This window comes from Aythya marila, assembly GCF_965140915.1.
Source record: "Aythya marila genome assembly, chromosome: 1".
Taxonomy (NCBI): domain Eukaryota; kingdom Metazoa; phylum Chordata; class Aves; order Anseriformes; family Anatidae; genus Aythya; species Aythya marila.
The window spans coordinates 66,379,650-66,391,129 of NC_139042.1; the positions used below are offsets into that span (position 1 = coordinate 66,379,650).

The 11,480-nt window shown below is 42.2% G+C and overlaps 1 protein-coding gene across 1 annotated transcript in view; it reads right to left on the reverse strand.

Annotated features, from left to right (window-relative positions):
* Positions 1–10,759, reverse strand: part of SLC9A2 (solute carrier family 9 member A2) — a 33,631-nt gene extending 22,872 nt beyond the window's left edge. Inside the window, exons 1-2 of the mRNA XM_082763269.1 lie at positions 10,422–10,759; positions 4,587–5,050 (exon numbers count right to left, since the gene is read on the reverse strand). Coding sequence (XP_082619395.1) covers positions 4,587–5,050; positions 10,422–10,713 — 756 coding nt within the window. The 5' untranslated portion in view covers positions 10,714–10,759. The remainder of the gene's footprint in view (positions 1–4,586; positions 5,051–10,421) is intronic.
* Between the last annotated feature and the right edge of the window lie 721 nt (positions 10,760–11,480).

Consider the following 11,480-nt stretch of genomic DNA (forward strand, 5'->3'; position numbering starts at 1 on the left):
TGAGGTCAATGAGATTTTTGTATTTTCTTGGCCAGAAATCCTTTTTGTTCTATGCAGGAAACGGAATGATATAAAGTCCAAATTTCTCTAACATTCAGTATGCTAGTTACTACTTAAAAGACTACAACGGAATCAGTCACTCCTAAAGAAATCTTAAAGGGTCTCCCCTGTTACAGATTTATTGTATGTGTGCTCCCAGCCATGCGATATCATGATGGCTATGTGGCCTCCTTTTCCAGCCCAAAGCTTGGTCCTTCTCCTCTTACAGAACGCATCTAAGCCAGAAGTGTAAACTAGGGTCACAGGTTAAGCCACCTTGGTCATAACAAACACCAGGCTAGGCAGCTTGGACAGTTTATAGGAGCTAAACCTCTGCTTTCTTTATGGGCTTCTTAGTAGACCAAACAGGTTTCTCTATCAGAAATGCTATTTGAGAGAACAATGTTTTATCAGTACTTGAATTGTGCCAACAATGTAGGTATTTGAATACTGGGAGGGATTTTTCACCTTTGCAGTCTTGTTCTCTCTCACATGACAGAAAGAAAGTTGTACAGATCTTCTTGGCCAAAATTTGAGAGGTCTTACACAGGTATAAGTCCTCACTAAAGACTAATGCGAAGACATAGGCTATTAGGGGTCCTTTAGGCTAAGTGAAAGGAAAGAACTGAAAAAGAAAAGAAAAAATATATATTCCAGTGCAAGCATGAAAAAATAAAGAAGGTTAAATCAAACATAGCAGGGTCACCGGTAATTTCTGATTTTCATTACAAAGCAATAAAAAGGGCAAGAGCATGAGCACAAACTGTTCATTGCCTAAAAACGATACCCTCAGGAAGAGTCCACATAGGAGAAGTGTCATTTTTCACCTGGGCAAACCCATTCACCTTGCTGCTGTGAGGCAGACTACCAGCCTTTTTTTGCCCTGTTCCTTGCTACTGTGTCCCATGCAGGACAGGAAAGTAATGTCATATGCTCCAGTGGTTTTCAACCTGTTTTGATTTGTGGACCTTACGAATTTACATGGAGAAAAGCATAACAGAATTAAGCCTCCTGACAATAGCTATGCCTTTATTTTTCGCCCTAAAAAAATAAAATAAAATAAAAATTAAAATTAAAATTAAAAAAAAATAATAATAATAATAAAAGAAACCCTCCAGTCCACAGACTCCCAGGGCTTTCCAAATCACGGGCTGAAGAAAAAAATACTGCTGTCTTGTGTCAAGCAGGGAGAGGAGTTTCCTTGAGTCATTTCTTGGTACTTGTGACTACTCAGGCTTGTGTTATTCTTCAAGACATTTACAGAATTTGACCTTGTAGAATAGTCACTTGGTATGTATTATGGAAAATGACTATTTTCTTTAAGTGGTGTCAAATTGTTTTACATTTTCAAAACTAACTATATAAATATATTTATATGTACGGCAAGTCTCTGAGGTAAGGCCACTGAGAGCCACTTGTAAAGAAGCATGTAATTGTGACCTCCTCAAGCAACAGCCTTTTCATAACATCACCTCATCTTCACAGAGAAGTACTCACACTGCAAATTGAACGGAGCCTGGTTCCATCAGACATCCCTACAAATCTTGAGTCTGTTGCCAGAAGTTACTTGAAAGAAGAAAAGCAATGTTCATGGTTCAAAACAAGACTGCTGTGCTAGAAGCAGCAGCTAGGACTATGGAATGTCATGAATACAATTTCAATCTCGTCCTTATTGTTCTTTATTTGCACTACTGTACATGAGATCATAATCAGGTTCAGTTCCCTTTTACTCTACAGGTAGTTCAGTTTTACAGCTCTCTTTAAGCTTTCAGGTGAGTTAAACTACAGCAACACTAGACACATTTTGCAATGCTTTTGGTATGAGAACCGGTTTTTTTCAAGTTCAAGATTTGCATTTACTCAACATCCTTTAGCTGAACTTGCTGAAGGTTGCAACAAATAATATCAGTCACCAATCCTTTCTTAATTGTGTCTCGGAGCATCTCTGCTCTTCCTAGATGTTAATTGCTTATTTTCATCAGTTCTCAGTTATTAGTTTTTAATTCTGAAATTACTTTAAAGCACTCTAAAATAATGTTTTCAGTATAGGCAGAATACAGAGTACTGCTGCAATGTTTTCTAACAAGGGAATAATATTATTGCAATGACACTAACTCCGTCCCTATGATTTTAAGCCCAGGACTGAAATTTGAACTGCTAACACTCAGCTTCATCTGTGATCTTGCCATTTAGTATTATCATGGTAGTTATCACTGAACCAGGAGGCTGGTAAAGCACCAACCCGAACGAGAAGCACTATAGCTGACAGGCAAACATTGCCTTCAGGCAAATTCAAGCTCAGAAATTCCACCAGTAGGATAAATGGATTGTCCAAATACACAGGCCTATCGTGAAACCTATCAGGAATGCAAGATCATCTGAGAAGCACAGCAGAGCTGAGATTCCTAACAAAAGAAAAAAAGCTTTTATTAGGAACAGCCTGGAAGTGCAAGCAGGTTAGCAGGAAGAAGGCCTTAAAGTATTTAGAAAGCATGGTTACTGAAGTCACACTGTATTGCACTGCCTGTCTGTGTAGCCCCCAGGTTTCATGGTACTTTTGTGGTTTAGTGGCTGGTGTCTGCAGGCAGGAATTGGGCAGTCCAGGTTGCTGGCCAGCCCAACTTCAATATCCCTCCCACCCCATCCCCACATCCCACTGAAGGCACCCATGCTACCCTGACCACACTGCAGCAAGAACTACTCTGGCAGTACCGCCATGGGGACAGGAGGCAAAGTCCACTAAGCACACCCCACAGAGAACTCATGCAATGGTCTGGGTCATGTTTTAAGTCTAAGCACATGATTGCAGGTGTGCAAAACCATAACAGGGAGCCATTAGCAGGCCAGTGTGTAGCATGTGGAAACCACCTGGTCTGCTGCCAAATACCACCTCTAAGCAATAGCTGGGAAGTAAGACTGAACACACTCCAAGTCCCTTTCACTCCCTCATGAATATATGCATGGCCAGTGCCATATGCTCAGTTGGTCCTACAGGCTCCTCAGAGTACCTCTCCCCATGCTGGGGTGTTTGGGAAAACAGTGTGCGAGAAAGGACCCTAAAGAAGGCTATAATGATGCCTACAGGAAAGCTGCATATCATGGTTATTTAATTGCCATGCCAGTGCCTATAAAAACAGTGCCTTGAAGTAATCTGCCATGTCACACACAAATACATCCGTCATCAGGATGCAGTGTTTTGCTAGCAAAACTGGATTAACTGCTGCTCCAGTGGAAAGGAGATTGATTTTGCGATTGGAAAAAGCAATTTCAGTTGGAAAAAAAAAAAAATCAAGAAGAAAAACCTTTATATTAACATAAAAGTAGCCCCCTTTCCCCTTAAATAATAACAATATGGAAAAGAATTCCCTTGCATGAGTGGTCATTAAGAGTGAAGAGTGACAAGGCACAGCCATGGCTAAACTGCCAAGTTATTTGAAACACAGTATTTACACCCACTGTTTTCCATGACTGCTTTAGGTAACAGATTAGTCAGAACAGGCAGTTTCAGCTGAAAGCTAATGCAAAAAGTTAGGCTTTAAGGCAAAGCCATGCAAGGGGATGTGATTCGGCTGACTGGATAGCAGCAGAGTCAGGTAAAACATGAAGCCTAGGAGAACAAAACAGTATGGGCACACAAGAAACAATTGGTACCAAGGCTCAGATTAAATGTTTGAGAAATGCATGTGTTAAGCAGATGAGGCAAAGTCCTAGAGAGGAGGAAAACCAAAGGACAGTTCTGCATGGAGTGGGACAGTAGATAAGATGCCAGTGACAGAGACAGGGATGGTGCAGACCCAATTCATGTACATTCATGATCCTTCTGGAATATTTAAAAAAAAAAAAAAAAGGATTTCCATGGCTTAGAAAACAGAAAGTACACCAGGACATAGTTAACACGGGCAGGGTTTCAAGTAAGGCATGGCTACATGGAAGTAATGTTCCAGACATGGTGTCATCAGGTACAAATGAGGGGCATTGGGGATTTGCAGATTGCTGTCTTAGGTCAGCACCACAAACCCAGTTCAGCTAGTTAATTATTAGAAACATCTACCTCCGGGTGGCTGTTCTATCTCATCTGTAGCCTGGGAGAAATGTATAGGTGGTCTCAGTGCAGTTCCAACTGGACAGGCACATGCAAATGCCTAGCATCAAGTGGATCCTGTGCCTGCGGTAGCTCAGTGACTGGCCCATTCTCCCTGCAAACTTGCAGGGACACTCAATATTGGCCCTTTTCCCTCTCCTATCCAACGACATTTATGCAGGTGAGTTTAGGATTACAGAAGTAACAGAATTAAAAGATACAGAAACTAAAGAGGTCAGGTAGTAAAATCACTTAAGCAAATATGCTACCATTACGTGTTGCTCTGCTGTAGTTAGGCTATTGTAGTTTCTAAACGTAAAGAGAATTACATAAATGCATTAGCAGTTACTGACTTCCCTCTTTTAGCAAACTGCAATAACCACACACTTACAAGGAGATATAACACAGTGACATGCAAACAATCATTTATCATTTTTATCAACTCATCATTTATCAAGTAACTTACCACAGTTATAGCATCATTCAGCAACGACTCTCCAAACACCAGGATGTAAAGCTGCTCATTGACATGAATATTTTCAAAAACAGCTAGCACTGCCACAGGATCCACAGCTGAAATGAGGCTGCCAAAGAGCAAATTCTGCAGCAATGTGATATCAGTCAAACCAAATGCACTGATTTGGCAAATTCCATAAAGTGAAATCCCAATGCCAATGGCATTCCAGAGTGTGCCTACCACGGCATACCAGAATATAGTACCAAAGTTCTCAAAGAAGAGACGAGTTGGCATAAAATATCCAGCGTCGAGTACAATTGGTGGTAAAAGATATAAGAAGAAAACATCACTGCTCATTACAGGTGGGGACTTCTCCTCTGCTCCAAAAATAATGCCACCAAGAAGCAATCCAACCAGAATAAGGAGGCAGCTTTCAGGTACTATTGAGGGCAACTTGTGGTAAAGATGAAAGCCTTCAAAGGAAATTCAAACACAAGAAAGTGAAATAGTTATTTGCACAGAATCCAAGACTACAGTTAATTTGGTGGAGAATTGATTTAATAGCTAGATTTTCAAGCTAATAGAAAAACTATTGCCCTGTTTGTGAAAATGTGGGGTTTTTGTTTGTTTGTTTGTTTTTTACATAAAGTGGAATACCCCAGAAATGTGATCCAAAGACTTTTACAGGGCAAATTACATCTGAGAGAAAAAAAAAAAAATCAAAGTAACAACACCTTCCTCCATGGACAGCTTCACAAAGAAGCTTAAGAAATACACTCATTTTATTTTTAGGTGTGCTTTAGGGTCTCAAAGCTAGAGGAACTAGCACATTTGACCTGCATTCACTCACCCACGGTCACTTCATTAGAGACCATGAGGAGCACTCCAAGACACATTCTTTTAACTTTAGTGGAGCCTTCAAATTAATTTCACACACACAAAAAAAACACACGTGTTTTTCATAAAGTGACAATAAATTGCAACCTGTACTATTATACTCATTCTTCTCTGTTATATGAATTATAGTAGTGTCAAGAGTCTCTCATAAGCAGACTGTGCAAAGTACTTAAAAAAAAAAAAAAAAGAATTAAAAAATTCTGAATGACGACTTAAATACTGTTCCATAACTCACTAAAATTCTCAAAGCCAAATAGTTTTGATTTAAAGATTCTGATTACTTTTAGAAGTTGATTACTTTTAGAGGTGATTTTTTTAATTTATTTTGTGTGTGTGTGTGTGATGAATGGGAGATGTTCCAAAGGAACTTACTTGGAACTTACTTTGGCCAATCTAATGGGATGGTCAACCATATGCACCAAGGTCACATTCCAGGTCCTGGCGATACCAATCTTTTCCAGGCTCCTCCTTATCTATATTTGGCCCACATAATTATATAGAAAACTATCCACACCCACAAGATCCTACAATTCTTGCCTAACTAAAAAGCATTTAAATTATTTTAAATGAGAGCTGCACAGAAACACTGGGTGTGGTAATAACGGCCGTCTATTTCAGTAAAACTATTTCAGTAAAAATCACACCTGTAGTCGAAACAGTTAAACTAGTACAAACTTGGAATAGTTCACATCAAGTTTACCAGTTCCAGGTTTCTGTATCTTGTGACACTGATTTTGTTAATTCCCCTCTCATCATAGATTTTCTCTGGGTTAAAACAAAAAAACAAAAAGCCTGAGTTTATAGTTAGGAAAAACAAATGGTTAACAAGGATTAAGGGGGGAGCTGTTTTAATCTACAGAATTGTACTTACATATTCAATAATTGTTAAAGCTACTTTTAAAAATAAGCAACTCAAGCTTTTTTTTTTTTTTTTTTTTTTTCCCCCCTCTGGATGAATACAGTTTTTAAAAATTAGAAGCACAGCCTATGTGATGTGTCAGAAGAACTGCCAAATTCACTATCATTCCTCGAAACAGGAATCACCAATATCCAGTCTATTGCATGGGCAGAATAGGTAATGACCCTGGAGACACAAGAATTGCCTTCTGGACACTTGACTCTTCACCTTTCAGCTACTTCCACTTAAACATTTTATGGTTTGCCTTAGTTTCTGCAGTGGCAGGATGCCAAAATTGCTATTGCAGTGATTGAAGTTTCTCCTGGCTAAGTAGGTTTTGCTAGAAGAAAAGTTTTTAAAAGTCTTCTAAAAGTACCTTCAAAAATTTTCCAAATAAAATTTGAAAAGAAGAGAATTTGTATAAATACTTTGTTCAATGAAAAACAAACAAACATAAAACTCCCAGCCACTTCTAACACAAAGGCAATGATATGTCTATTATGAATATATCTTTTTTTTTTTTTTTTTTTTTCCTTTACAAGTCACTGTTTGGAAACCTTATGTCTTCTCAGACCTTTTGGGACTCTACCTCATCCTTGAAGGTAACATAAAGGCTCCTTATGTTTATTATATTTAACTATGTTAAATGTGCTTTTTTATCCATGTAAGCCACATCAAAACTCCTAAAAGACTATCCGCCTCTGTGAAAGGCATTCACAGGTGATCTCAGGAACAAGCTGTGGTTCCCCACTTATGGGCAGATAGCCAGGAGATGGCATCCAGTGCACACCAACTCAGGCACAGGTGTCCGGCAGGGTGAGGGACATCTTCCCTGCTCTGACAGATCCACAGCCACGTTGCCTGCAGTGTCCTGGGAGCAGATCCCCAGCAGCACATGATTATTTGGCCATTTATGCTAAACCCAGGACCATAACTACTTTCTCCTCCTCCGACCCAGCTTGTTTTTAGACTCTTGACTATGCAGTGGAAGCATGGAAGATGTTTGCCCTCAGGCCATTGGGCATTGCCTAAAGTGCAAGTTCAATATTCTTCAAAATGGAAGTCCTTAGAGCCCTGGTTTCCCACTTCTTGGGTGAAATCCAATACTTTCTGATTCTGAAAATGCTATTGAGACATGTACTTATGATTAAGTATGAGTTTTCCAAGGGCACTCTGAGTTCAGGTGCTGAACAGTTTAAACCTTTTTTCGGGAAAGAAGTGTTGGAAAGATATCAGTTCAGTTCCCAGAAGCAGCACTTCTAATCGTGTATTTGTGATTAAATGTAGTAATGGGAATCTGGATGAGTTAGAGAACATTCTGTAAGTTTAGAGGCATAGGAATTCAGCAAAACTGGGCAGTAAGCAGATGAGCCTCACTGCCTAGGCACCACAGCATGCTTGCGGTGCACTGGGTACCACCTAAAGCACTGGTGGAGTCCATCAGCATGTTAGTAACATACCTCATTTGTGGTATCACCACACAAGATAATAAATAACTAGAAGTAGCCAGAAATTAGCAATTCTGTTCAAGGCAATTTCTTAGATTTCAAAATGTGCTCTTGTTTTATCTTGGAATATACACAGCCTGTTCCTAACTTCTTTGTGAAAATGTACTTCATCAAAACTTTTAAGTTCTGCCTGACAACTTCAAGTTTTCCTTTCCCATGCTACGTTTTGTGCTCTCTCTAAACTTAGTCTGCAGTGGCAGGATCTGAAAAACCTTTCATATCTGTAACAATAAGCACATTTTGGAATCTTTCTGCTTCAATGAAACTTCTCTTCTGCAAAATCACATTTGTTCAAAAAGGCTCCAACCAGGCAACAAGCAGGTGCTGCGATACAGTTATCTTTGGGATCCTACACACACCATGAGAGCTGTTATTAAATTTGGCCATATCTTCTGAATTCCTTGCAGCTGAGAAGAACTTAGGGCTCTGCTCATAAAGGTTTGCTGTTCAGCAGTGCCATGCATAAGCGCTCAGTGCCTAGCCCCAGAAAGGAATTTGCGATGCCAGATTAAGCACCTAAATTTCCTGGGCAGTGCATGAGTCTTGAGGTGGCATGACACAGGAGAGATGCCTGTGCTGCCCAGCAGGAAATGCTGGAGAAAGGAATCTACGGGAGAGCAGTCTCTCTCACAGGCTCAGAGAGATGGGCTGAGAAACTCCTCTCCATCCCACTGAACTGAAATGGCCCAATCCTAGAAACACAGTGGGATGTGGTAGAGCCAACGCTGCTCTCTCAGGAGTTAAACAATTCTGGTCTGGGCTACCTATCAAAGAGGACACAAGTGAGTGCAAAATTAACACTGTGGGAACATGGTTTAGGAGTGATGAGAGTCTGTGCTGGTCAGGTGTAGTGACCCGATGCAGTGGCTGGATAAGGGAGCGCAAAAGGAGCTCCGGCAGCAAGAACTGGATGTTCCTAATTCCTGTCCTGGAGTCAGGGCCCCTGCAGGTAGGCGTGGTGGAGCCAAGTGCAGCCACACCTAGGGCCTCCCTTGGATCCAGCCCTCATTGCTTAGTACACATTCGTAACAGCAGGGATAACATTCTCGATTAGCCACATTGGCTTTCATTCGGTATAAATGAAAACATTTTCAAATTATAGATATTTCTCCTCACTTATGCTCACTGTCTCTCTTTTTTTTTTTTTTTTTTTTTTTTTTTGCCTATTCACTAGCAAAATGACAGTTATAATGAACGCAGTCCTGCAGAATCTACATATTACTGTGTATGTGTTTACACATTTCAAATGGATTGCCAGTAATCTTTAATAAAACATAAACTTTTTTCATTAGTCTTAGATTATTCAAGAGTTCTTGCTGTATCAAGACTCAGAAGCCAGAGCAATTTTGCAGTACTTAATTGGCTGAGATTAGTTCTGTACCAAACTCTGTATTTTCTGGCTATAACAGTTCACGATATATTTGAGAGTATCATATTTGAACTACAGCCTGATTCTATGCCTAATATGCCTAATCACATACTCAAGGCTAAACATGCATATTTAATGCATTAAGATACATGCAACCTTAACGGATGCAGTGTATAATAAATCTGTGGAAAGTAATGAAGCTACAGCAAGTAGGGGAGGGGATCAGGCTGCCAATTTCAACACTAACTGGTGGCTGGAGGTAAGCACAAATTTTTGGTTTTGGAGATTTATTAATTACCTGTCTTGCAATACGTAATTAACATGACATGGTCCATTTAAATGCCACAGGCAGAAGTCAAAGTTTTAAGTCGTATCAAACTGTTTTGCCAAAGTGAGTATGATTGGAGCTTTTACCAAAATCTGTGCTGCCAAGTCTGACTTCTGATTTAAATAACCGGAGTATGAGTACACATTTTTTTTTTTTTTTTTTTTTTTTTTTTTTTTTTTGTCTCCCTCAGCTTTATCCCTGACATTAAGACTACCTTTTTGTTAACAAGATACAGAGTTTAGAGTTTAGAGTTTTACTGATTTTTACATAGCTCGGTAGGACACCTCTACCTGACATTCTTCAGATTATTATACTGCACTCATTTTTCTGCTCGGACCATAGAAAGCTCATTAAAAACATGCCATATAAACCTCACAAAACAGTCAAACTATGCAATACAAATAATTTCCACATGAGGGAATTAGTGGCCTTTCTCACTCATTCAGCGCCGCATTTTTCATCTTTCACGGGACATGAGTGAACGGTGGGAAAGCGCAACGAGGAGGCTTCCTCATAAATATTTGCTTTCCATCGATCTGTTGTTCTGTTAGGAAGCTGTCATTATAGCCGGCGTTATTTTAAGAGAAAGCGCTCAAATGACAGCAGGGACGACCGAGGACGGAAGGGGCTGAGTGAACTCCCGGCCCCGGTGCTTTCGGGGCCGGGGGGGCATCGCCCTTCTCCGCGACCCTTTTCCCAAGCCCGGCTCCCCCGGCTGTCACCACAAGTCACGCCGGGATGTCCATGCCGCGGGAGCATCGCCAGCCCCGGAACCCCCGGGGCAAGCGGGAAGGGGAAAAAGGATGGGGTAGCGGTGAGGGGGGTTGTTGGTGGTGGGACTCACCGATTTTAGCGAGGGACGCCAGCAGGATCCAGAGGGTGATCTCGAAGGGGATCTGCACGTGGGGGTAGTCCAGGGTGAAGACGTGCAGCCGCGTCTCCTCGGAGGCGGTGCTGCCGGGGCTCGGCGGGGTGCCGGCGCCCATCACCGTGCCGTCGGGCGCCGGGCTCCCCGCGGCCGCACTCTGCTCCGCCGCCCCCGCCGCCGCCAGCACCGCCAGCACCGGCACCAGCCGCAGCAGCAGCCCCGGCCCGCAGCGGCTCGGGGGGTCGCCGCCCCCGACGCCCCTTCCCATGGCGCCCCCCGACGCCCGGCTCCCGGCTCCTCGCCGCTGCCCTACGGCCCCGCCGCCGCCACCATCCCGCCGCCGGCACCTGCAGCCGCCGCCGCCCCGCCGGCTCCGCCTCCTGCCGGGCACTGGGCGAGCCCCGGCACCCGGCTCCGCTCCCCCCCGCGCCGCCCCCTGCACGCCGCCGGGCCCTGCGATGGGGGAAAGGCAGGCAGGGAGCCGGGGGGTAAGGGGGGCGACGCGCTGTAGGCACCTGTGGGTACGCTCCTAGGTGGGTGTGCGTGCCCCTCCGCACACATCGGTGCGTGTATTTTAATCGTACGCGCACAAAATCAACGTGCATCGCTATAAATACACACACGTGTGAGCCCGTATGCCCATATATCACCGTTATCCCCTACAGGAAAGGGGCTTCTGCCAAACACGTCAGAGGAGACATGCTGTCCCGGCAAATTAAGGGTTAAATTCTGTTAATTTAGAGTTAAAACAACGTATTCTGTATAAACATGTATATGTGTAGGTATATATATACCTATATCCATTTTATGTAGTATATAGCAATACATGAGGTACATATATACACATACACATTCTGTATAGTATATAACATAATATATATGAACGTATATGTTATCTGCATGTTGCCCCCATCAGACATATGACAACACACAGCATAACTGTGTTTACACACGCATAGATATATACATATATGTATAAATACATACATATATTTATATATACATGTGTGTTGCCGATACTGAACACATCACTGG